This window comes from Populus alba, chromosome 11 (genome assembly GCF_005239225.2).
Source record: "Populus alba chromosome 11, ASM523922v2, whole genome shotgun sequence".
NCBI lineage: Eukaryota > Viridiplantae > Streptophyta > Magnoliopsida > Malpighiales > Salicaceae > Populus > Populus alba.
The window spans coordinates 17,412,563-17,439,206 of record NC_133294.1 but is presented as its reverse complement, the minus strand read 5'-3'; the positions used below and the strand labels follow the sequence as shown (position 1 = coordinate 17,439,206).

The 26,644-nt window shown below is 34.2% G+C and overlaps 3 protein-coding genes across 4 annotated transcripts; 2 read left to right on the top strand and 1 right to left on the bottom strand.

Moving 5' to 3' along the window:
- Positions 1–3,579: 3,579 nt before the first annotated feature.
- LOC118031389 (putative cyclin-D6-1) lies at positions 3,580–5,404 on the top strand. Its single transcript, XM_035035781.2, has 6 exons — positions 3,580–3,919; positions 4,009–4,095; positions 4,185–4,280; positions 4,375–4,579; positions 4,672–4,802; positions 4,929–5,404. Exons 1-6 carry the CDS (start codon positions 3,743–3,745, stop codon positions 5,154–5,156), a joined length of 924 nt encoding a protein of 307 aa, XP_034891672.1. The 5' UTR covers positions 3,580–3,742; the 3' UTR covers positions 5,157–5,404.
- Positions 5,405–9,885: 4,481 nt separating this feature from the next.
- Positions 9,886–11,390, top strand: LOC118031675 (probable disease resistance protein At5g45490). The gene is given in 1 exon segment (XM_035036170.2): positions 9,886–11,390. A coding segment is annotated over 1 exon segment (1,200 nt). The 5' UTR covers positions 9,886–10,060; the 3' UTR covers positions 11,261–11,390.
- Positions 11,391–13,175: 1,785 nt separating this feature from the next.
- LOC118031674 (disease resistance RPP13-like protein 4) lies at positions 13,176–16,810 on the bottom strand. 2 transcript variants are annotated; one of them, XM_035036168.2, is made up of 2 exons: positions 13,882–16,810; positions 13,176–13,665 (listed from the first exon to the last, which is right to left on the bottom strand). In XM_035036168.2, exon 1 carries the CDS (start codon positions 16,427–16,429, stop codon positions 13,889–13,891), a length of 2,541 nt encoding a protein of 846 aa, XP_034892059.1. In that variant the 5' UTR covers positions 16,430–16,810; the 3' UTR covers positions 13,176–13,665; positions 13,882–13,888. The 2 variants fall into 2 exon arrangements, with proteins under 2 accessions (XP_034892059.1, XP_034892060.1); XM_035036169.2 differs by having other exon boundaries at positions 13,176–13,639.
- Positions 16,811–26,644: the final 9,834 nt, after the last annotated feature.

Genomic DNA, 26,644 nt, shown 5'->3' with positions numbered 1-26,644 from the left:
TAACGCATATAGTCACTAGGCAAAATTTAGATCTCATCCTTGACAAGATAGAGTTATAAAAAGCTAGGTCATAAGCCTTGCCATGCAAATGCATTAGACCATGCCACATAAAAGCTAGATTCAGATCATGGCATACAATTTCTAGCCAACATAGGCTATATCTAGATATGCACTTCCTACAACTCCCCACTTGCAAATGTGGTACCTATCAATTTATAAATGTTTGCATAAAATCTTTATCCCTTTATTATTATCATAACACATTTACTCACCTTTATTACTTCACCTTCAAACTTGAAACTGAACCCATTATAGTCTAAAGTGCCTAATGAAATAAGATTCTTCCTCAGATCTAGTATAAATTTAACATTACACAATGTTCTAAAAGTACCATCAAACATTTTTATTTTGACATTCCCTATTCTAACAACTTTACATGGATCATCATTACCTTTAAGAACATAACTAAAATTAATTAACCTGTAAATGTTTAAACAATCTTTATTGGGTGTCATGTGATAAGAGCATGCCAAATCCAATATCCAAGAATATATGAGATGATTTGGACTGGATGAAATATAAAGTACATCTCTTCACCACTTTCTACTACTATTTATTGAAGGCCATGACGAAGACAATCATATATTTCTACTTTTGACCAGGTGAGTCTTCTTCCACTACATTCATAGACTTTGATAAACCCTCTTTATTCTTTGTATCCCCCATCTTTTTCTCTAAGCATTTTCATTTTAAGTACCCTATTTTTCAACACTTATAACATTGTATATCCTTCCTCTTTTTGGATTTAGATAGAGCTTTGTTGTTTCTCAATTCACTTCGGAACTTGTTTCTCCCACACTCCTGATTACTCCTTACCACTAGCCCTTTATCTAGTGATTTTTCATCACCATTTTTTCCCCTCATATTAAAGCTTAATAAGGCACTTGTGATCTCTTTCAATATGAGAGTTTCTCCCCCCCCCCACATAAGAGTTGTAACCAAATTTTCTTAAGTAAGATAAGTAGGTAAGGAATTCAATAACATCAAAGCCTTGTCTTCGTCGTCAGACTTCACATTAATTCATTTAAAATCACCGACAATATAATTAAACACATTGATATGTCAATTCAAACTTGTGTGTTCTGAAATCTTAAGACCAAACAATTTTTGTTTAAGATAAAAATTGTTCATCAATGACTTTGACATATATTGACTTTCTAGTTTTTCTTAAACTGCCATTGGTGATTCCTTTTTCATGATGTGATACATCACATCATCATCTAGAAAAATCCTAGTAGTTTCCCCAACCCTCATTTCTAGCTCCTACCAATCTATGCCATTTATGTGTTCTAATTGTTTTCTGTATATCGCCTTCACCATGCCTTTATGCACTAACAAATCCTTCACCCTTCTCTGTCATAATTTGAAATTATTAAATCGATCAAACTTGACCATGTCAAATTTTGCAGAAGAAATCTCTAATGTCCAACTAGACTCTGATACCAATTGTCATACAACCTGAAATAATAAAGATGAATATTGCAAAAAAGAGAAAACAAGAAAGAAAAGACAAGTTTAATGTGGTTCAATAATGTGCCTACATTCACAGGAGCGATGAGCCATATTTCTTTATATATCAAATTAAGGTTTCATAATATGTATTTATAGTAAACTCTAGATGTATAAGAGGTATTATTAATTTCCAATAATACCCCTTCTACTTAGCTTTAACATCTGTCTATGAGTCATATACTACAACATTAGTAATTTTGGTTCAAGGAATTACCTTTCAAGTTTTTTATACAAAATTAACAGACCTTTTTGGGAAAAAAAATTCTTTAATTACACCTAAAATTCTTTTTTAAAAACCTTTAATTGGTTGGGATAAACATATATAGCATATTATTTTAAAGTTTATTTTCAATAGACATCTATTCGATGAACGTTATTGTTTTCTTTCCCAATAAAACTAGAGAGGGACACAACCAGGACACGTATAAGTTTTTCGTGGTGTGCACAATGTTAAATGGTGGATCTTCCTCTTGGATCAAAAGGGCTTTTGGTTGTGTTGGGATTAATCATGAAATTATGATTTGAAGGGTTCAAGAGTCATCACCTAATATTACAGTTACTAAAAAACCTACAGGCTTACAAAAGTCTGGGTAAGGGGACTAGTTATTCATGGGGAAGACGCATCATCCTCAGTGCACCATACCTATGGTAAGGTATATTTTTTATTTATTATTTTTTTCTAAATCGTGTTTCTATTTGTTGGTTTATTTAAAGTTAAAAAAAAAAATCATTCTCAATAAGGAGGTCATTATCTTATGTATTTGAGATAGATCCTCCTCAGTAAAGAAGTTTTATCTTAGTGGGCTCAAGACAAATCCCTTTTAATGAAAAGATCTCAACTTTATCAAGCTAAAACTTAATCATTCTAAAGCTCAAGTTTTAATAGTGTTTTATTTTTATTTTGTAACTTTAATTCCCAGGGATATACTTTACAATGTAAATTTATATCTCCAAATAGTAAAGTCTACAATTAATTTCTAATATTTTTTTGTTAATTTATTTAATTTAATTATGAGAATCTGCATTACATTGTAAAATTTATACTCCGAATATTAATTAAACAAATTGATTTTTGTGGTGTTTTTTGTAATTTTGATCAAACTTTAATGGATAATCACAAATTTGTTATGATACCCATAAATTGATTTTTGTATTTTTTAGAGTATGATAAAAATACAAATTTTTATTTTTTATAAAAATATACATGAAAGTTTTTAGAATTTAGTCGTATGCACATAAATAAAAGCGTAAAGTTCAATACAACCCCCAATGTTGGGCACCTTCTACAGAAAGATCCTTGATATTTAATTTCTTCAATTTGACTTTTAATTGATCCATAAACTTTGATTTTCTTACAATTACACCCCTTATATCATTCGATTAAGCTTGTAAAGTTAAATTTGGTACTTAAAAATTCCAGTCTTCTTAGATAAGTCTAAATTAAGCTTTCAAACTTATTTTTTTTACCAATTAAATCCTTAATAAAAATTAATTTGACCAATTAAAAGTTTAATTAAGTCCTTGCACGTAATTAATTCTTTTAATTTGACCCAAATTAATTCTTAAACTTATTGAAATTCTTAATTAGACCCATGATTAAATCAAATAAGCCTATTAAAAATTTAATTAAGTCTTCAGATTTAATTTTTATGCAAATTCATCTAATATTCACTTAAGTTAACTTTGAATTTGCATGTTGTTTCACATTTAAGCACTTAAAGGGTGCAATTGAGTTTCTAATATTGTCAAAGATCTAATTTGATCCCTTCATCTCTTATTTATGCATTTAAATCCTTCTTCAGTCTGTTCTTGTCAACCTCCTACGGTTTTTTTATTTTTCAACCTTTTTTTGTTTTTATATTATTATTTTTTTATTATTATATTTTTTTAATATAAAAAAAAATGATAATTTTGGGTAACATGAAATTGAGTAATGAGAAAGTTAATGGAAGAGGAGCTGTAAACCGAGAAGTGAAGTGGAGTGTTTCTTTTATTTTCATTTCAAACACAGAAAGCGAAGCTTCTCTTTCTATCATTATTGCTACTCACCTTCTTTGGCTCACTTTTCTCACACTCCCTCTCTTCTCTTATTGACTCTCTTTCTGTCTCTTTTTCTTACAAAAACACTTTCATACAAACAAAGACACAGACACAAAACAAAAGGTGAAAAATGGAGTTTGATCTTGAAAACCCTTTGACAAGCTTGAAAGAATACGTTTCTGATACAATCCCAGATCTCTTTGTCTCTGAATCTGATCACATGCCTTCAAGAAATTTCCTACACTGCTTGAAAACCTCTGACTTCTACGTTTCCTTTCGTGAAGAAGCCATTTCTCGCATTTTACAGGTGATAAACACAACACTAACTTATGTGTATAACCTCATTTGTTGATATTGGGTTTTGTGTTGTAATAATGTTGTCTTAGCTTTTGGCAGGCACAATATTCTTGCAACTATGACCTCTTCATTCCCTACCTTGCAGTAAACTACATGGATCGATTCATTTCCAGGCAAGAAATTCCGGTATGGAAACGAATTAAAATATAAAGTGTCTCTTGCTATTTTGCTCGGATTCTTGATTTATTCTTGCTGAAATTCTTGGTTCTTTGAAGCAAGGGAAGCCATGGATTCTTAGACTTCTCATAATCTCTTGCCTTTCTCTAGCTGCAAAGATGAAGAATAAACACTTCTCCATCTCCAATTCTCAGGTAATAAGCCCCCATATTTCCCCATATATTAGCCGACTATGCAATTCAAAGTTGGCCATGGAAACTTACGTGCATAGTTTAAACAATGAAACAGGAAGCGGAAGCTGGTTTCATCTTTGACACACAAACAATTAATCGCATGGAACTTCTCGTTCTTGATGCCTTGAACTGGAGAATGAGATCGATTACACCTTTCTCTTTTGTGCATTTCTTTGTTTCTTTATTTGAACTCAAAGATCCATCATCCTCACAACCTCTGAAAGACAGAGCTACAGAGATTATTTTTAAAGCTCAAAATGGTAAGCACCCATTTATCTCAAAAACTTTTCTCTAATCATATTCAACTTTTTTTTTTATTAGCATTCAATTCTATGTATGTTTTTTGTTGCAGAAATTAAGTTTCTTGAGTTCAAGCCATCTATTATTGCAGCATCAGCCCTCCTTGTAGCATCCAATGAACGATTCCCATTGCAATTCCCTTGTTTCAAGAGCTCAATCTACTCTTGTGAATTTGTAAATGAAGTAAGCAAGGATTAACCAACACCCCAAAATTTCATTTTTTGGTTTGTTTGTTATATATATATATATATTCTCTGGCTTAATTAGCATAGATGGTAATTAATTAATGACTAATCATGCATTGTTTAGGAGAAGCTGCTAGAATGCTTTAATGCACTGCAAGAAATGGTGGAGATGGAATGGTACGAGTCAATGTTAGATACAATGTCCTGCACACCATTGAGCGTGCTAGACAGGCATTTTACAAAATCAGAAAGTGAGACCACGAGCTTCATCACCAGCACCACCACCATCACTAATGGCAGTACAGTGCCGGAGATCAAGCGGCGAAAATTGAATGGCTGCAGCAGCAAATGATGACAATATTTTGTTCAGTTTTTCTCAGTTCTGATATTATTGGGACTCTGCAATTGGTCCATATCTTAGCATCATCAATGTCACCACCATAATAGAAACCCAAAAAAAGATAAAAGCCAAAAGAAAAGAAAAGAAAGAGCTATGATTTCGAGCTATAGAAATTTATTGCAAGCTCAGCTGGTTTGTGTACCAAAAGAAGAAGAAGAAATTCATTACTTGCAATGAGACTATCTTCTAAATTTTATTTTGTTTTTGCTTTCTATAGAATTTTGGGATGGAATGAGAAGGGTATTAATGGAATGGGACCATGAAGGACAAGACAGAGCTTTGAATGTTGCTTGCCACATTTGTTTGTATTTGTTGTTTATAGGGTGGAGTTTGGTTGTGTCCCTTGCTTGGTGGAAAAGAGAGGGGCTTACCAAGATAATGAATTATTACATGAAAAAAAGCAAGAAATGAATTGCATATTTTTTGGTCAACGCATAGGGGAAAGCCTGTCATGGATAATTAAAAAAAGAAAAAAAATCAGTAAAGAATTTGGAGGGAAATAAATTAAGGTAGCAGCAGCTGTTGTGTAGATGAAATGCATGTGTTTGTGGGGACATGAGAGAAGAAACAACGTACAAGATACGTAGCTTTCTTTAAGATTATGGTATCTTTGTCGAAGAAATAAGCTATTCATGTGCTTCGAACTTGAAAGCTGCTTGGATTTGGAGCATGCTATAGCCTTTTTTTGCCTGTAATTTAATATAGTTAATGGGTAGTTGTCGTCTTGTTTTACTCGGGCATACGGCTGAGTTTGCAATGGTTAGACTCGAATGATGTTTTCTTCTGTAAATCGGACAAGGTCCAGTATATACTATAAATTATCTAGTCTAGGCCAGAAGAAGCAGAGCCAGCTTGTTTATTTTTATTGGTTTGATTTGATGTGTTGATATTAAAAATAAATTTTTAAAAATCAATAAATGTTTTTTATATATATATTTTTTTTTCTAAAAATTACACTTTAAAAACGGTTGACTTGAGGCTTAATTGTTGTGATAGTAGAATGGTCCTATCCATGATTAGTTTGGTAGCACGAGGGCGATGGCATGAGACGTGGGTCTGATCCAGTATTTACAATAGACTGGACCTATCCCTCTGCTTGGTCCATCAATAAAGTCTACTCAGCTTGTTAATGACTTGAAAGCATGCACCGTTATGTTCGACAGCCAGCAGAATTTGGTAAAAAAACCAGTGATTGAAGCTCAGGGAAGGGAGAATTTACATAGAAGACTACAGGAGTTGAAGAAAGCAGATGAAGGATTCATGTTATGATTGGAGTTGTCACAATTGTTTCCAACATGGGCCAAGGCCGCTTAGAATAAGTTCATGGATGGGATATTGTAGATTAGAGCGTGTTTGATAGTATGATTGTGATTATTTTTTAAATAACCTTTCATGTCAAAATATATGCTAATAATGTTTTTTTATTTTTAAAAAAATTATTTTTGATATTAGCACATTAAAATGATTTGAAAACACTAAAAACATATTAATTTGAAGTTAATAAAAAATAAAAAAATTAATTTTTTTTAAAAACACTTTTAAAACATAAAAATAAAATAAACAAGCCCATTAAATATTCTAGAACTTGAAATGTTAGGTGAATGGGTCCACGGTATGAAAAGGTAGTCTTAAGCCATACCACAAAACCATAGGGTTTAATTACGAAAATTTAAGGTGTGTTTGAAATTATAATAGTAATTAATTTTAAAGTATTTTTTATTTAAAATATATTAAAATAATTATATTTTTTTATTTTCATAGTATTATGATTAATTTTAAACACAAAAACAAATGAGCTCTAAAACCTTTTATCCGGCCACAACTTAAGATTTAACATGTCCCAATTGAGTCTAACATAAGCTAATACAAGTGGTCACATATTGTGTTGAAACCCCAATCCAGTGTGTTTTATGAGGTGGATTTGGACTTCCTATGATCCCAGCATGAAGCAAAAATGTTTTAATCCTTGGTTCATTTGCTGAAAATTGGTTTGGGACATAGGCAGCAAACAATTATCTTTAGGGTATGATCGCAAGCAAAGTGCCTGAACCACTAGCCGTCATCTTTCAGGGAGAGAGAAGTTTATGGTGCCTGAGCCACCTAGAGATATCCTATGATCCTGTGTTCATCACCATCATCACTGATGGTGTCGGGCAATGGATGTAATATTACCTGTTTAAACTCTAAATATAAAACTAGAACTTAGCAGCCTAATCAGTAATTACCTTACTGTTCTAAAAAACTTGGGTCCGACCACCTCCTTGATAATTCTCATATGAACAGTGAACGAGGTGTTTTTTTCCGTTTGATTTTTGTCTTTGTTTTCAGCTTGATTTTGAATTTCTTTTAATAATTTATTTTAGTTTATTTTAAGCGAGGTTATTGGAATTTTAAATAACCTGGATTTGACCGGATCATTGCACTGACCGATTTTTTAACAAAACCGGACAAGTCCGACCCTTGAACCGGTCAGGTCTCGGGTCGATCTGCCAGAACCGGTCCGATCCTTTTAAATATCTCTATTTTATTTCTATAATCAAACGTGTTTCTATTCTTCATTTTCTTTCATTCCTTCCTTCCTTTTTTTTTTTTTTTGAATAGCAAAAACTATTTTAAATTATAAAATTTATGATATTTGTAAATGCATATTAAGTTGTTTAAGGGAATTTCATTTTATCTTCTTCCCCCTTCCACTCATAGAAACTTAACCATAGTTTAACGGGGACACTTGATTTTAAATACCAAACCATCTTGAGATTCTATAATCATATTATTATAGATATAACTTATAAATATAACTAAAAAAATATGGGTATTTTATTGTACCTCTTCTTACAAAACACTATAAACTTGCACATCCATGTGAACAATAAGTTTGTTTGGTCTTCCAACTTTTGAACTTTGCAATTTCATTCTAATGGACCTTGTTACTATTTTTTCACGAAAAACTTCAACATAATCTTTGAAGTTATAGTTTTTTTATCATTTGATCCCTTTTATTTTAACAATTCATGTTTTAAAATAAAATTTTATTTTTTTAATGTTTTAATCTTGTGTATTGAAAGAGAAAAAAGAAAATCATCAAAGACTTTTAAAGAGAAATTAAATGCTCGGATAACCACATTTTGACTACCAAAAAGAATAGTTTTTGTGTTAATGGGTTTGTCTTCTTAAGAGGAGTTTACTAGAGGTTGTGTTTTCTTATGAACATATTGGAAAAGGTAAATTAAGTTTTCGTTTAGTTTTTTTATTCAATTGATTCTTGTTTTTTTTTTTTTTTTTTAGTGATTGAAGGGTATTTAAGGGTTGGAAATTAGTTTATTGAGGACCCTTTGGGTTTTTGAGGTATTGGTACTTGGTAGTTAAAAACGAGTTAAAAAATAGGTTTAGAGGCTTCAAAAAGTTAAACCCTGAATTTTTAATTATAAAGGGTGACAGAGCAATAGCTCAGAAGATGACTTGTTGTATATTTAAAAAATTTAGCTAAGTGCGCGAGCCTGGGCTCTTTGATGGTTGGCTAGATATGTGCGCCAAGTCTCACAACACCTAGTCTCTATGTATTTTTTTCATAATTAAATATTATTTTTTTTTCTGTTTAAATTTTTCTTCTTCTTATTTCTTATATAAATGAATTTTATTATAATGACACACTTATAAAAATAAAAATCATTTATTATTAGGAATGAAAATTAATCTCTAACATAAAATAAAATGAATAACCATAGTAAACATTTGCGGTTGCATCTATCTTTTACTTTTTATTAGCTAGGATTAACTTTCTTATTTATTATTTAATTAGCATTAATAACTTTTTATTTATTTATCATTTCATTTAGCTTTTAATTTATTTTATTAAGCACGGATAACATTTTTTTTGTTTCTAAATTAACAAAAAAAAATGCATGATACTTAAAAAAAAAAAAACATTCATAACACATGCATTTCCTTCTGTTGCATTAAAAACTAATTTAAAATCTTATCTTAGAATATGTTTGAAAGTGGGGTAGTGGTTGCTTTTCAAAATAACTTTTCGTGTTGAAATACATGTCAATGATTTTTTTTATTTTGTAAAAATTATTTTTGACATTAGCATATCAAAACGATCTAAAATATACAAACCGTATTAAATTTTAATCAAAAAAAAAAATTAAATTTTGTTGGAATGTGTTTCAACCGCATTCCCAAACGTTTCCTTAGTTTATAGATAAATGATCTACTTAGAGATGGATTTAATCTCGACAATTGTATATTTTGAAAATAATAAGGAATAATTTGAAGAAAAAGCTAATGATTTTTAAAGAATTACTAATAAAGAAAAATAAGAGGGAATGCTAGCAATTGTCAAAAAATAAGAAGGGAATTACTATTAATTATTATCCATTTACTATTAAGCAAACCTCCTGTGATTAATCAAATCTGGGTGGAGCCTCTAATTGAAGCTCAGTGACATCTGGTGTGGGTTTATCGTTATAATTGAATTGACTTAAAGCAAGTGAAGCTGTGAAAGGTCATGCATGCTCTACTGTTAGCTTACCTTCAAGAGAAAGTTTTTGAAATTATTTTAATATATTTTAAAATAAAAAATAATAATTTTAGGACCCACAACTTTTAATTGAATTATTTTCTACAGCGTAATTGGTAAAAAACAAATGACAATAAAATAAAATAAACCCAACAAGGAAGACTTCGCTAAGTCAATGAACTCCAAAAATTTCTCTGCAATTCATCTTCCTTTATCTTCTTTGACATCATCTTCTCATTAAAAAACCAAGGCATTTCATCAGTTCTTTTTCATCGCGCCAAGGCTTGAATTTATTGCAATCTTGGCAAGCAAAGATTGAGAGAGTATTTCTGATATGGATGATGAAGTTGGAAGCTATTTGCTGAATCAATTTAAATGTGGTCTTCAATCTTCCAAAGTTAGCTGGAAAAGTGATCTTCAGGATCTGGAGAAACTGATTCAACGAAATATTGAGAACTCACCTGCTGAAGAGAAGCCATCACTCAGGGAAAAGCTCTACCGCCTCAACAACATTTTGGTGGAATGTCAGGCAGCATCATTCTTATCTTGTAAAGGAATAATTTCCCTGTGGAGAATCAGGAATAATTTGAAAGAAATCAAGGAGGAGCTTAAATCGAAAGACTCTAGTACAATTTCGTCAAATGGAAACTCTAGTCCACAACGGGATGATCAGGGGAACTCATCAAATGTTAGAGACACTGCCCGCCAGAGTCATCAATCTGTAAGTCCGCTGGTGGTTCATGGCTTCGATGATGAAATAACGTCACTGGTGAAGCTGCTTGTTTACGAAAGAAGTGAAGAAAAGTTCAGTGCTGTCGGAATCACAGGGATGGCTGGTGCCGGAAAAACCACACTATGCCAAGAAATTATAAAGAGAGAAGAAGTGAAGGAGCACTTTGTTCCTAGGATTTTGGTAAGCATGTCGAAAAAGCCTGATGGGAACAAAGATGCCAAGATAGCTCTTGTGGAAAGAATACTGCTTTCACTTGGAGTTGAAGAAAATACCATCCAATCCGTTTCTAACCGCGGCCTTTCAGCTCTGATCTGTGCACTTCATGTGCGACTGATGGGCAAGAAGTATATGATTGTCCTCGATGATGCTCAGGAAGGAGATACGTGGTTTGAAAACCTGTTTTCTCCTTTACCTGGTAAGGTTAAATGGGAGCAAAGCCTTGCGTATGGATTGCCGAAAGGCTATGGAGGAACAGTTATTGTCACGAGTAGGAATAAGGACTTGGCAAAGAAGATGGTCGGTGAGGAAAATTTACATCCCGTTCTTCCTCTTGCAGATAAAGAGAAATGCTGGCTTATTTTCAAAGATGCTGTTGAGCAAGGTGGGGCACGATTCAATCCCCAAATGTGGTAATTGGAGGATCTTAAAAAGGAGATCATAAGAAAGTGTTCTGGCCTTCCATTAGCAGCAAGAGTGCTTGGGGAAATTATGAAAGAAAAAATGGAAGAGGCACCTGCTCCTAATGGTCATACTGTGACAGTTCAACCAGAGTTATCAACTGACAGCAATTCAAATGTTTAGTGCTTGGTTTGCTCTATTATTACTTTTTTCCCTTCGAGAGTTGTCTATGGTTTTCACCTCCTTTGTCTTTGATCTTACATTGTCATGTTTCTATTTCTGAATTTTGAATGAAAAGTCTCTCTTCTCTGCACTTGTTTCTGTGTTCAGTTGCAATATTAGCTGAATATTCCTACTAACAGCAACAAAACACCTCTGCAGCAGTCTCCTGCTGCTGCTGCTGAGGTGTTTTGTTGCTGTTAAGTGCGCTTCATATGACGGTCAATTCTGTTTTTCATGCTCGCAGCAAGCAAATTGAACTTGATTATCATTTTATACGCGTAGCTCTTGAGAAACTTATTACACATCATATCCCCACTACACATCAGATCGCTGATCTGTTTACTAAGCCGGTGGCCAAAGCTACTCTCCTTCATTTTCAGCGCAAACTTTGCCTCCAACCTCGGCAACGTTTGAGGGAGGGTATTAACAGCAACAAAACACCTCTGCAGCAACAGCAGCAGCAGCAACACAGGATCCTCACCCTCATCAGCAACCATTCTGAATTAACACCTCCAACGGCTACTATTCAGAATGGTCATTAACCATACATGGAAATCATAGCTCAAAGATAAATCAATAAGGAATCAACGGCTACTTCTCAAAAAAAGAAACTACAGTTATGGCAGACCTCTTATAGAAGGAAACTACAGCTACCTCATATCAGAAACAAATCAATATATATAAATAAATAATAGTGTATTCATAGAAAGAAATAAGTGATGAAAAGGCAATAGTTAATTACTACTCTATATATAAAGAGCATCCAGTACAAATTAGTTTTAGTGCTCACGTTTGTATTCTTGACAGTAATTACAGTAAATTCATATTCTTCATCTACTGCGTTCCCTTGTTCAGTTTCTTCTCTATTCCTACGAGCTGCTCGTTTGGGTTCTTTCTACTTGCACCAAATCCGCATAGCGGAAGACATTGATTTGTAGTTGGATCACTGAATGATTTTGTTATGTGAAGATGTTGCCCAAATCTGCTTCTGAGTAGGCATTGTCTCATGTTAGGGCTGATGGCCTTGAGGTGAATTTTGTTCTGAGAAAAGCGTCTCGAGTAGAGGGGATACTCTAAACAGAAAAATCAAGGAGTGTGGTTAAGGATCTCCTCCAAACTAAACAGAGAAAAATCTAGTAGTCAGTTGTGTGTCTGACATAACCTAGAAAGTGTGGTTGCTGTTGCTTTTCAAAGTGTTTTTCACTCAGAAAAACATGCCAATAATATTTTTTTATTTTTTTAAAATTATTTTTAAGATTATCATATCAAAATGATTTGAAAACATAAAAAATATACTAATTTAAAACAAAAAAAAAAAAATCAAAATTTTTAAAAAGTATTTTTTTACCGCACTACCGAACGGCGTCTAAGTGGATAGTTTGCAAATTATGAACTAATAGGATAAATTTAGGCTAAAGAGAAAATCTAGTGATGCTAGATCAGAATAATAAATCAAAAGAGTCATTATTTTTAATCCCGACTATTAGATCGCAATCAATTTTTTACAGAAATTTTCCAAAATTATTTTCCCTATAATACCTACTACATTACTATGAAAACCATTGGATATTAAAATATCATCTAAACCACTGGTTTGATATAACTCAAAACAAGAATATAGAAAGACCAAGACTTTCTGAAGTCAACCTAAGGCTCCGGCTTAGCCACAATGCATCCTCCTGGCAGGCCTAGTATCAAATAATACCAATACAGTCTGGCATTATGATTTTTGTCATTAGTTTATCATCGATTTTGTCTCTGTAAAAGTTAGTACGTCATTATAATCACAGAAAATTCATACATCTAGATCTAGATATAATTCTTGTTAAATATCAAGTGGAAATTCTTTAATTGAAGCCAGCACAAACTCGATAGGGACAGAATAATCAAGTATTAGTTCTTCTACCATTCACGATGGAACCAAGTACATATTTCTCATGAATTTCATCATCCAAGTGCAGACAGAACTCCAAACAAATTATCAATTCAAACCCTGATGTTTAATGGCCTGCATGTTTTGTGACAGCTTAATTCTACATGTTAGGTGCTGTGAATTCTTTTCTGGACTGGTCTTCTGGGCATAAGAAACCACCCTATCTGTTAGATATCTTACAGTATCGATAAACAATGAAATTATGAAGCAGTGATGAGCATTCAGGAGCAGTTATTTACATGAAGGAATTTCTAGATCCATACACTTCCCATTTGAAAATGCCGGCGGCCGAATCCATCCCCCTTGCTAACTCCTAGCAATGGCATGGTCAGTTCGTGAGAATTGGAGGCCTCACGGCTAAAATAAATCATCCCTCTAGTTTCCCTGCTAACTTGGCCCCCCAAATGCTGGTAAATAAGTAGAACATCAAATCCTATGATCATTGAGTGCATCAAAATTCAAGCATTCAGAGTTCCATGACAGTTCATATCAGAACTTATGGGACAACGTCCAAAAATCAAAATATAAAATCATTGAATGGAAATGTTATTTTTGGAGCTCCAACATACTCAGACTCTCTTTCTTTTACATACAGAAAACAACCTTGCAGATGTAATGAAATGAAGAACAGAATCGAAATTAAAAATACTTTGAACTCAAGTAGAACTTTTGGAAAGGAAAGACCAAGTCAAGTCTAATTCTTCCAACGGCTGGTTTGCTAGCTTTTCTCTGTCCAGCCACACTCCGGTGCCATCACAAGGGAAGAAAGACAGTTGAGGACATTTAAATTTCTCCAAGTAAATCAAATGCGGAAATGCATCAGTCAGTGCTCTCCAATCCATCTTTAGTTCTTTCAAAAATTTGAGACGCAGTATCTTGACATTCCACTTGTGATTTCCACCCTGAGCTTGACCCAGAGCACTGAGACGCCCACCTCTGATGTAGAGTTTCTGAAGATTTTTCAGTCTGAGAGGTGACAGCCACTCAGGAGCCTTAGTCTCAGGGTAACACTGAAGATCCAGCTTCACCAAATGTTCAGGAAGGTCAGGAATCTGTGCAGGGATGTTCTCTCGTCTAAAGGCATTGCTCCTTGACAGTCCTCTCGAGTCTTTTCTAATTTCCTCTTTTTTGACACGGGATTTCCCTCCCCATTCAATTGTTAGCTTCTGAAGCGCTTTGATATGCCCTAGCGCTTTCAGGTCTTGTACTCTAGGGAAATCTTTCTTAGTTGTATAGATGCTCAGTTTCCTCAACTTTGGCAATCCTCTTAAATCATCAAGAGTTCCTGCATTTTTTATTTTCAGATTACTAATTACAAACCCCTTAAGGACTTGGAGTTCAGTAAGTGACCCAAGCCCCTTGGGCATGTAATCCAGCATGTAGCACTCAGAAATGTCCAAGTGTGTCAGCTTCTGGAGTGACACAATATTCTCTGGAATTGCCTCCAGATTGTGGCAAGAATTAAGATCCAAAATCTCTAGATTGACAAGCTTCTGGATGGTTTCAGGAAGCTCGTTGATCCTAGAGATTCCTTGAAGACTGAGAAACTTCAGATGCTTCATGTTCCTCAGCCCCTTCAAGAATTCGGTGCTCTCCACTTCAACATGATGCTGCTGCCTCAGCCCCTTCAAGAATTCGGTGTTCTCCACTTCAGCATCATGCCTGGTCTCCTCTGCTTCATTGTTCTTCTTAGATGAGTTCTCCCACCTTCCCAAGCAAAGAACATTAATGTTTCTCATCCTGGAGAACCATTCTGTGTTTAAATCTGGATAAGGATCGTTGACATTGAACAAAGCGTGCAGTGTCTCTGGTTTCGACTCCAAATCAAGCAACGCCTGCCGAGAATATTTCTCTCCAGTTTTGATCAAACAAGCCCTCTGACTAGTTGAAAAGTTCCCCGTGGGATTCCCCATTGAATCAAAATGGAAGAACCCCACTCTTTCAGCTACAAAAATAACCGCATAACGAATCAATGAGTGCATCCTGAACCCAACCAGTCTACGTTTCTTGATCTCAGGCTCAACTAATCCTTTCTCCAAGAATTTCTTCAAAATGCCATCAGCAACTACCTCAGGCTTGGCAGCATCAACTTTTGGGTCTATGAAACCCTCTCCAACCCACCAATACATCAGCATTCTCTTCTTGACAACAGAATTCTCCGGAAACACCGAGAAACACAACAAACAAAGCTTGTCTCTTAAATCAAGACTGTCATATCTCTCTTTAAAATCTACAAAAGATGAACACCCTTCAAATGCTTTGTTACCGCGTATTTTAAGAATCTCATCGATCAAATTCAGGGAATCTCCCCCACTAACATTTTGCGACTTGAGTACTTCATTGGCCAAATTCAGCTTGTATGGTGACGGTATGTGATACTTCAACTCCATTACCATCCCAGCAATTAACTTAATGTTAAGTTGCATTTGCTTGGTTAGGATGGCATGATTACTGGTGTTGCCATTTCGTACTCGTTCTAAATTCCTTAAGACACTCTGTAGGAATACACCTTGTCTTTGAAGACTCTTGAATTGGTTACCAACATGTAGTTCTAGATGTTTGAGTTTGTCACAGGCGCTTTGAACATAATATAAATCTCTGGTCAATTTCTCCAACTGACTATGCAGTTTTTGGTTGCTTTCACCTTCAGGATTCACACTGCCATCATTGCCAACATCGGCCGTGATGTTCTTGTCTTTCTTCTTATTCTCATCACTTGGATTATTGCTGGAAAATCCCAACATACAACAGCTCCCATCACTGATCTCGTCCTCGATATTAGCATTATTGCTGGTTGTGGTGTTGCCGTCGCTGTTGCTGCCGCCTTCAGTAGTTGTGGTGGTGCCGGTAGAGCCGGAGCCGGAGTCAAGGGTAGAGACCAGAGAAGGAGCCGGGCCAGAGGTGGAGGTGGAGGGGGAGGTGGCGGTTGCTGTGGCAGCTGCAGTATTATTACTGTTTCCTGGTGTGGATATGGAAGTGGTGGTGATACTGCCAATATTGTTGTCATGAACGTTGCTGGTGGTGGTGGTGACAGCGGCAGCCTCAAGAGTGGTGGTGGTGGTGGTGACAGCGGTATTTAATTTTAGGGGCAAAGGAATTGATGACTTGGCAACGGAAACAAGATAAATCAAATCCGGAATTGAGGCGATAATTTGTTGAATGGTCAATGCATCTCTAGAGCTATCAACAGATGACATGATTAAGCCGAAAACTCAAGAAAACTAGAGAGTGAAAGACAGGAAGCTCACCAAACCAGGACAAGAACTTCAGTTTGAAGCTAAGCTTGAGTTCAGTAGGAACCAAAACTGATCAAACATGAACCTGCTCAGTTGAGACCGCCCCCGGCAAATGAAACATCAGTTTTTGATCAACTTGCTGTTTATATTTGTAAGAGAGGAGCCCATGTAATGGGATCTGAATCTGCTCTTCTGCTGTGGGAAAGGTTGTGAATATATGAATTAGCTAGTATCATTGGTCACCTGAGTTCTTGTCTGTGCACATGTGTTTGTTAGCTGGAAAGGAAGACTAGACTTCGAAGTTATTTTTTTGGTCTTTGTTTAAAGGGAAAAGGAAGGAAATGCAAAGGGAAAAGGAATATAGCTTTTTCAAGAGTTTAACCACAGCTTATCTGCCATCTGTATTGAAAGTGATTTTAGAGTTTGTCTTTACATTTTAAAAATATTTTTTAAAAAATTATTTTTAAATTAAAAATTTTAATATTTTTAGATTATTTTAATTTGAAATCATTCATAGTTTTAGGTGATTTAAGGGTTATTTGACAGTACAGCTATTAATATTTTTTAAATATATTAAAATAACTTTTTATTTTTTAAAAATTATTTTTAATATTAGTTTATCAAAAATAATTTAAAATCACTAAAAAGAATATTAATGAAAACAAAGTATTCATCGTCTAGTAAATTAGCAGAAACTGTTAAAGGGCAATAAGTGCTCGTCCCATCGTTCTTCTCCATTATGCCATTAGTTTATCCAAACAAGGGAGGGAAACATGCCATTCATGACAAGTAGAAATAAGAGTTACATTAATTTTTTTATATCCACATAAGAAATTAGTTGATTAATAATAAAAACGAAATAATTTTTTTTTTTCTTTCTAGGACTAGTATACGAGATTCTAGTCATTGTTTAAATGAAAACCCTTTTTTTATTCTCTCAATTTTATGTAGCTTAAGAATTTATTTCATTTTTTTATTATTATTAACCGAATTGTTTTCATTTACTTTCTTTAATTTTAGGAATTTAATTTATTTTTATTATTTAAAAAAGTAAAAAAAAACTATTTGAAGAATTATTTATTTCTAAAATTAGCTTATGAGATTATAGTCTTCGTTTTTTAATATATTTTTATTATTTAAAAATATTATTGAAAGATTACTTTTTTCATTTAGTTTTTTTTTTTGGTTATTTTAAGAATTTAATGTATTCTTTGTTTCTATTTATTATAAATAGTACTTGTGGCTTTATCTTGACCCTTGATTTCAGTATACTAGTTGATCAAAACTAACCAACGACATTATAGAGTTAGATGTAGAAAAAATAAATGCCAACTTACATAAGAAGATATAAAGGCATAACCTATAATAAAAAAAAAGGCTTTATTCTCCTGTGATATCAGGTGTGAACCTTGTAATTATTAATATAATAGCTATTAAAAGTTTACATGATCGTTAATTTCAAAACTCATGGAATTAGTTAATATACATGCAAACTGATCCGAACATTCATGTTAATAAAAAAAAATCATGTTTTCAAATTTGATATCAAATATATTATTCTTGATTCTCTTAAATAAATGTGAAATCTTATTTCAATTTAAAATATGTTCTTATTCTAATTAATTCAAAAAATATTATTCCTAAACTTATTGTGTACTTGAATTTACAACTGTAAATGAAATATTTAAACAATATTGTCCAAGTTACTAATATTAGTTATATATATATAGATAATTGAATAGCTAACTAGCTAATATTTACAACCTTATTTTAAAGTAACATTTTATTTTATATTCTCCCCGTCTTAAAGAGTATTATTCACCTGATTTAATATTTTGTTATGATGAAAATTATATTCATCATATCCGTAACATAAATATTAGTTAAAGATATTTTTTAATAAAAACATTCCAAAAAAAAAAAACTTAATGGGTTAATGCCAAGTTTTTACTAGGTCAAATTTAAATTAATTACGTCATCGGTCAACTTATTTAATTTAATTTTTTTTTAATCCAAGTCCATTCAAGACCTGGTTACTCAGGTGTCAGGCTAGCTATTCCTGATTTAAAAAAAAATGGTCATTTTATTTTTAGAATTCAAGACGAAGAAATATCATAGAAAAGCTTTCTAATTGTTTTCTAGTAATAAACAACCAGACAAATAAATAATTCTCTTGACTATTGGTAATTTGGTATTTTGCCGTACAGCTCAAATCCGGGTTAAATGCAGCTGTAGGACGTTGTGGTTTAATAAATTTAAAAAGAATTAATTATCAAATTAAGAGGTATGAGGAAACTAATATTACTACAAGAAGACTTACAAGTCAACTCACGAGGCAAAATTAGATTAAAGTATTAGATCATTTACTCGTGTTTTGCTGTAAATTGAATCAATTTTTAATAAAGAAAAAGACATGAAATTGTCTAAAAAATAATATGATATAATTTTGGTCAGCTTAATAAGTCTAAAAACAACTTGAACAACTAAAAAAAATATAGTTTAACTAAAACAAATTTCAAGATAATATGTTTTATATAAAAAAAAATATTAAGACAACATATTAGATCGACCGAGATCAACTCGTTAACATGTAAAATTAATGACTCAGGTCATGAAACTATGATAACTTTATAAAAAAAAAATAATAAATATATTGAAGCTCAATTTTCAATTAACTCCATGTTGAAAAATGAAATTGGAAAAAAAAATCAATTAAAAAATGACAAAAAAATTCAAGTCAACTCAAGTTAACCTGTCATACTTGGATTATAAAATCGTAATAACCCAACATAAATCATAACTAAATAAATTATAAAGCTCAATTATCAATGAATCCAACATTGAAGGATAAATTGAAAAAAAATCAATTAAAAAATACAAAAAAAAAAACCAAGCTAACTTGGTTTAATATGCTAAACCCTTGACTCGGGTTATAAAACTAGAATAATCTTATAGAAAGTAAACCAAAATAAATTGTGAAGTTTAATTCCTAATCAACTTAAATCGTGACTCAGATTATGAGATTAAAATAACATCATAGAAAACAAACAAAAAAAAACCCTATTATATAAAAGCCTTCAGGTTTAGGCCTTACCTTAGTGCACGCAACCATTGTCCTAATTATCCATCCACTCAAACAGATGCTCACAAATCAATCGAATACATCTAGATACGCTGCAATCCATTAAGCTTAAGAATCTATGCTTATAACATCAAACTAACCATCAAAGCACAAAAAGGTGCGAGCTTTATTGTAGACTTCTTCTCTTTCAACGAACCATCAATGGAAGAATAAGTCTCCATGCTACCCTCGTTAGATAGGTCTTGAAATTTGTTTACAGATGAGGCCTCTAATATCAAAGGATGGGCTCAGGTGATTATTACCTATGTGGATCAGTTAGCCTCAGTGCAAGAACAAAGGAATAAAGTATTTGTGCTGCATTCTCTATTCAACAATCTCAGACAGTAGGAAATAAGGACTAGAGCATATGATAGATTTACTTGGATCTCCATATTTGGTTTGCCAATGGAAGGGTGGAACAAAAACTGTATTAATATTTTGCTTCAGAGTTGGGGAAATATTGTAGGATACGACACTTCCTGTGTTAGTCAGGGGTCCATATCAGGTATTAGGGTTCTTATTCGAACCATAAAGCTGGAACCTTTACATGATCAAGTGTTGCTGCAGCTCGATGGAGTGCTGGTTGAGGTCAGTTTGAAAGAAATCAAATGTGAGTTTATCCCCTCTCTCACAACAGTCAAACACTCCATAGATGTATCATTGTGCTTAACATCTGTGCTATCCGATGATGATGAAGATGATTTTTGTGAGGAAACTAATAAAGCAGAAACAACTCACATAGAGACAAAACAAAGACCCGAATTTGAATATGAATTCACCAATTTGTTGGGCACCCAAACTCAGATTGGCAGCACACTCACCACATCTGAAGTTTCACCGTTGTACCTCTACCCAGAAATTACTGAAATTTGCAGACATCTGGGTTTATCTGATGAGAGTACGTATAAAGACGATAACCGGTTAGCCTTGGTACCTTACATATATGTTGAGGTGGATTCAGTTGCATGCAGAGAGGTAGCTGTGCAACAAGTTTCTTGATTTACTGCTAAGGATGGGCTGGATCAACATATAGATTATGACAGTGGACTCCTAAAGAAGATGGGCCTTAAGAAAAAGTAGAAATCTTCAAGCATAGGCCCAGAAACCAATCTTGACTCACCAAGCATTGGGCCATCTTTTACAACCTTCATCACTCCTATTGCTGATCCATATGAGCTTAGTGCTCTGGAAGTAGGAAACAGGAAATCCCACAGAAACAGGAAAAAAAAAAAAAAAGCAAAGAAGCTCACACACACGCAGAACACAATCTCTTAAGAGGAGGAAATCAAGCAGTAAGCAATCAGAGACCGTAATTGTTAAATAATCAGTTTCTGATAATGGGATAAAGAATAGAAATGCTATTATCACAGCTGGTAAGGAATTGATTGGTGAGGATGAGGCAAGTAGTTCAAGATACAGACCCGACACTAATGCTGGTGATGAAGCAAATGAGCCTGCACATTTTGATAACTGGGTTGAAGCCAATGCTTGCTAGGAAGTTGGAAAAGCTATTCTCCAAGGGTATGACGATAGCACACTCATGACTCAAACACTGCAGGGATTCCTAAACCGAGAGCAAGAAGAGTGGATCCTAAGGAACAAAACATGATTTGCTTCCGTTTATAGTCTGAAGGTATGGTTTTTATAATCACTTCTATAGGTAGTATAATTGTATGGAATGTGTGTTCCCTCATTAGGCCTTTCGGGGGGGGGATATTATGTATATGGAATCCAAATCTTTTTTGTGTCTCTAGCTGTTTTGTTGCTATGAATGGCCGTATTTTGCATATTGAAGGCACCTTCACTCGATCCAATCTAGATTGCCTAGTCTCTTTTGTCTATGCTTCGAATGTTAGGAACCTGAAGAATGAGCTTTGGAATTATCTTGTTACATTTAGGGATAGTGTTAGCAAGCTGTGGTATCTTGCGAGTGATTTTAATGAAACCTTATTCCCATCAAATAGGAAAGGCGACTCACAAATAACATCTTTCATGACAAGATTTAAAAATTGCATTGATGGTTGTAATCTTATGGAGCTCCCCTTAACTGGGAGAAAGTTTACATGGTCTCGAGGTAACGCGATGAGCCGCATTGATAGAATATATTTATCGAGGGATTGGTTGCAGGCTTTCCCATCCTCTACTTTATTTGGTCTCTCAAAATATTCATCTGATCATAGGCCTCTGTATATGTTGCTAGACCCTATAAATTGGGGCCCGAAACCTTTTCGCTTCATGAATTGCTGGTGGCTTACGTCTGATTTCAGGATTATGATTCAGAGCTTTTGGAGCTCAATCATGGTTTCAAAATCTGGTAAAAGAAAAATGGTCCCAGCTTTAAAGATGTTGAAAGAGAGATGTCGGCAATGGAGTAAAGCTACTGTGGGAAGCATGCATAACAGAATTGAAGAACTAGAACTTGAAGCTGACTTAATAGATCGTCAAAATGAGTGCAGGGTCTTGACTATTGATGAACTTATTAGAACTTCTTCCATTACCTCCTGACTCAAACTCCTGTACAGAGCTCAAGAGTCTGCCTAACATCAGAAATCAAGAATTCAGTGGTGTAAGCTTGGAGATAAAAATACCTGATTCTTTCACTTAGTTGCAACAACAAGACAGAAAAAGAATCAGCTGGCATGCCTGGAGGTTAATGGACAGATCCTATATAAACCAATTGATGTGAAGCTAGTTGTCTTTAACTTCTTTCGCAACCTATACTCCCACCATAACAGACCTGGAGCTTCATGTTCAAACCTAGAATTCTCAAGGCTGAAGCCTTCATCCTCGGCTACTCTTGAATTGCCATTTTCTGCAGAAGAGATTACAGCAACTGTGTGGGATTGTGATGGAAATAAAGCTCCAGGTCCTGATGGTATTAACTTCCTTTTCATCAAGAAAGCATGGAACATTATAGGCGAGGACATTATCCAGATGGTTGATGAATTCTATCAGACTAATCTCCTTCCTGCAGGTATCAATAGCACCTTTGTTCCTCTTATTCCGAAGTTTAAAGGTACTAACAAGCTATCAGATTTCAGACCTATTAGTGTGGTGGGCAGCCTATACAAGATCTTTTCAAAGATTCTAGCAACTAGGTTGAAACATGTTATGCTAGAGGTCATCTCTCATCATCAAAATGCTTTCATCCAAGGAAGGTAAATTTTAGATAGCGTCTTGATTGCAAATGAGGTTCTTTCTTTCATCAAGAAGAAAAAGGATAAAGCTTATCTTTTCAAATTAGATTTTCATAAAGCCTTTGATTCGGTGTTATGGGAATATATTAATGAAATCATAGCTAGTATAGGCTTTGGCAATAGATGGCAAGGGTGGATTATGCAATGCATATTAACGGCAAAAATGTATGTGCTTATCAATGGGTCTCCCATGAAGGATTTCTGCTTAGCAAAAGGCCTATGTCAAGGAGACCCTCTCTCTCCGTTTCTCTTCAACATTGCAGTCCAGGGCTTGAGTTATATGTTGCAGCGTGGTTGTGATTTGGGTTTGACTTCAGGTATAAACATTGGCAATACAGGGCTTGTCATATCTCACTTATAGTTTGCGGACGACACCCTTATGTTCAGTTCAGACTCTTTACATAGCATGCAAAACATTAAACGTATCCTATTTTGCTTTGAACTTGTCTTAGGGTTGAAGGTCAATTTTTATAAAAATAGTATTGTGGGTGTGGGTGTAGCAGCTCATACATGTAACTTCACGGCTCAGCTTCTCAGATGCAAGCAGGACCAGCTACCCCTCATGTATCTTGGGCTCCTTATTGGTGGAAACTTGGGTGGAGCTACAATGTGGAATCCTATTTTGCGTAATATCAGTTGCTAGTTGGCTTCGTGGAAAGGCAGGTTCTTATCTATTGGGGGCCGTTTATGCTTGATTAAATCTGTGCTCAGTAATCTCCCCATCTTCTACCTATCTATGTTCCCCATGCTTGCTACGGTAGCCTCCAAAATTGATTAGAAACTTCGATCCTTCCTCTGGTCTGGAAATGAGGAAAGGCACAAAATATGCAATGTCAGCTGGGCCACTGTTACTCTTCCAAAACATGCGGGTGGTCTTGGGATTGGTTCCTTAAGGGACAAAAACACAGCTCTGCTCTTTAAATAGTTATGGAGGTTTGGGTTGGAGGAATCAAGTATGTGGAATGATGTGATCAAAAGCATCCACAATACCAATTGCTTTAAACTGTTGCTGCAAGCTCCTATTCCAAGAGCTGCAACTACATGGTCCCGGATTGTCAATCATTGTGTGAGAAATAATAAACTACAGGATATTGTGAATGAACAATCACTGGTTCTTATCGGAAATGGCAAGAAGACTATGTTTTGGCTTGATTGTTAGCTTAATAACCACTATTTAGCAGATCACTTCCCTAATCTTTTCCAATTATCCAATGACAAAGCTGCCAGCATTGATAAGATGGGCATGTGGGAAGGGTATGAGTGGATTTGGGTTTTTCCCTAGATACGTCCACTATAAGGGCGCAACATTGGCTTGCTCGATCAACTCTATGCAATCCTATCGACAGTACACATGGACAAAGATGGAGAGGATAAACTAATATGGAAGGACAATAATTTAGGAAGATTTTCAGTGAAATCTCTTTGTGGATTGTTAAGTCCAAAGCCTTCCACAAATAATGCCTTCTCGTTTGCTGGAATTTGACAAGGTATTGTCCCTCCTAAGATAGAGATCTTTTACTGGATGGCTATCATTAACAGAATCAACATCCGATGTATGTTGGTTCGAAGAGGTATATTGGGTAGCTCGGAATCAAATTGCCCTATATACCTAATGGAGGTAGAGTCGGTGGACCATATCCTGCTGCACTGCCATAAGCATTGGCTCATTTGGTCCAAAATCATTAAGTGGTGGGGTTTAGTTTGGTGCTACCCAAAGAGCTTCTCAGATTTGTGGTCTTAATGGACTTTCATGGTGCATGGTCATTTTCAGAGGAAGGCATGGTTGATGTTGTTCTTCTCAGTAGCATGGTCTCTTTGGCTCCTTCGAAATGATTTGATTTTCCAATAGAAGACACCTGACTGTGATTCAATATTCTTTCTTATTATCACCCATCTATGTCTATGGCTAAAAGCTATCCATTCTGATTTCCCATACTCCCCTACAAATCTGATCAGATCGGCTGATGGCTTGCTTCAGTGGTCCAATGCTCACTCTTTCAAGATTAATAATATGTGGTCTCCTCCTATGATTAATTGCCTCAAATGGAATGTGGATGGCTCTTCTCTTGGTAAGTTAGACCCCTCTGGAATAGGTGGTGTGCTGCGAAATCACCATGGCCATCTTCTCGGTATGCTCTCTGTTCCAATTGGGATTTTAGACTCTAATATTGCTGAGTTAAGGGCTATTGTCAAAGCCATTGAACTATCAGCATCTAATTGTCTCCTCCACCATCAACACCTCATCATAGAATCTGACTCTGTCAATGTTATTAGTTGGATGAATAAGCCTCACAGTCGTCATTGGAAGCATCATAATCTGTTTTCCTCTCTTAATAGACTGAATGCATATTTTGGCTCAATCACCTTCTCCCATATCTTTTGTGAAAGTAATTGTATGGCAGATTGCATGGCTAAACAAGGAGTGCGGAGATCAAGTGAATTTGTTGCCTGACTTTGACCCCGCCATTATTTATGTGGCCTTGCTCTTGTGTCTTCTGCCATTATGTCTTTGAGTCATTTCTGTTTTGTTTTGTAGAGAAATGTTTAGCTTTGAGCTCATTCGGATGGATATTTTATGGTTTTCTTTGCTCTTGTTTATCTTAGACTGCGCTTTATCCTATATATGGCCTTTTTCCATATTAAGATATTGTGTAGCTCTGTACTAATCTCGCCAGACTTTGGCGTTTAAATAATATACGCATCTTTCAAAAAAAAGACGAGGCCTCTAATACCAAAGGATGTGTGCATGCATAATGTCCATTGGTCCAGACTAGGAGGTGAATGAGCACGATCTCAATTTTGAATTATCTTCATTTAATAAGACATAGTATAAAACCCTAATTATAGGACTAGAGCATGTTTGGAAGTGTATTGTAGTTGTTTTTCAAAGTGTTTATTACTTAAAAATATATCAAAATAATTTTTTTATTTTTTAAAAATTATTTTTGAAATCTGCGCATCAAAATGATATAAAAATACCAAGAAAATATTAATTTAAAACAAAAAAATTAAAAAATTTTATTTTTTTAAATATTAAAAAAAAAAAAAAACAAATAGTCTAATACAAGCTTTTAAGTCCTGGATGCTTAAATTTTAGATCCAAGTCAGAAAGTCCAATTTTTTTGGGGGGATTTTTATTCAGCGAGGTATCATGAAATGGTTTCATTATGTTCTTCAACACAACCTCTTAAATACAAGTGTTTAGACATTTATTGCTGATGATAATGCATGAACCAATTGGAGTCCCAATATTTACGAGTAGTGGTTCATATGAATTTGAGAAAACTGAAAAATATTTTGTCTTTAATTTGTTGTGGCCGTTCAATTCAATGCCCTCATTTTCCAGCTATGTGTCACCATTGGAGATTGTGATGTTGCTTTCGTCTTGCTTTCTCACTTAATTGGTGCATGAAGCACACTTGATGTGATGAGAAATTTGATTTATTAATTCTTGAAAACTCAAAATAACATAAACTTTGAGAAAAAATCTGAAATTTTATTCAATGTATAACTAACATCCAACCAACAAATTAACTGAAGGTTTATATAATTATTAATTTTAGGAATTATAAAATTAATTAAAATAAGTAAAATTAGTTCAAATATTCATGTTAATTAAAAAAAAAATTCTTAATTAAACAATAATAAATTGAAAAATAAACAAAATCTGAAATTAACATAGAAATATAGAAAAACTATAATTTTGAAACACAAGCAATCTAGGCTTATCTCTGAATATGAGAAAAGGACTAAAAACCACGTCTTTAAAATGGATTTTGACCTCGAAAACAACCTCTCAAATTCATAAAAAATAATTGAATCAATCAAACACTTCGGTCAATAGTTATGATCTATAAA

What these genes read in the sequence shown, in the direction of transcription:
- LOC118031674 (XM_035036168.2), bottom strand. Translation starts at nt 16,429, where the DNA reads ATGTCATCTGTTGATAGCTCTAGAGATGCATTGACCATTCAACAAATT.
- LOC118031389 (XM_035035781.2), top strand. Translation starts at nt 3,743, where the DNA reads ATGGAGTTTGATCTTGAAAACCCTTTGACAAGCTTGAAAGAATACGTT. An exon ending in CCATTTCTCGCATTTTACAG is followed by an intron (nt 3,920 to 4,008) that starts GTGATAAACACA and finishes AGCTTTTGGCAG; the next exon opens with GCACAATATTCTTGCAACTA. An exon ending in CTTGTGAATTTGTAAATGAA is followed by an intron (nt 4,803 to 4,928) that starts GTAAGCAAGGAT and finishes TGCATTGTTTAG; the next exon opens with GAGAAGCTGCTAGAATGCTT.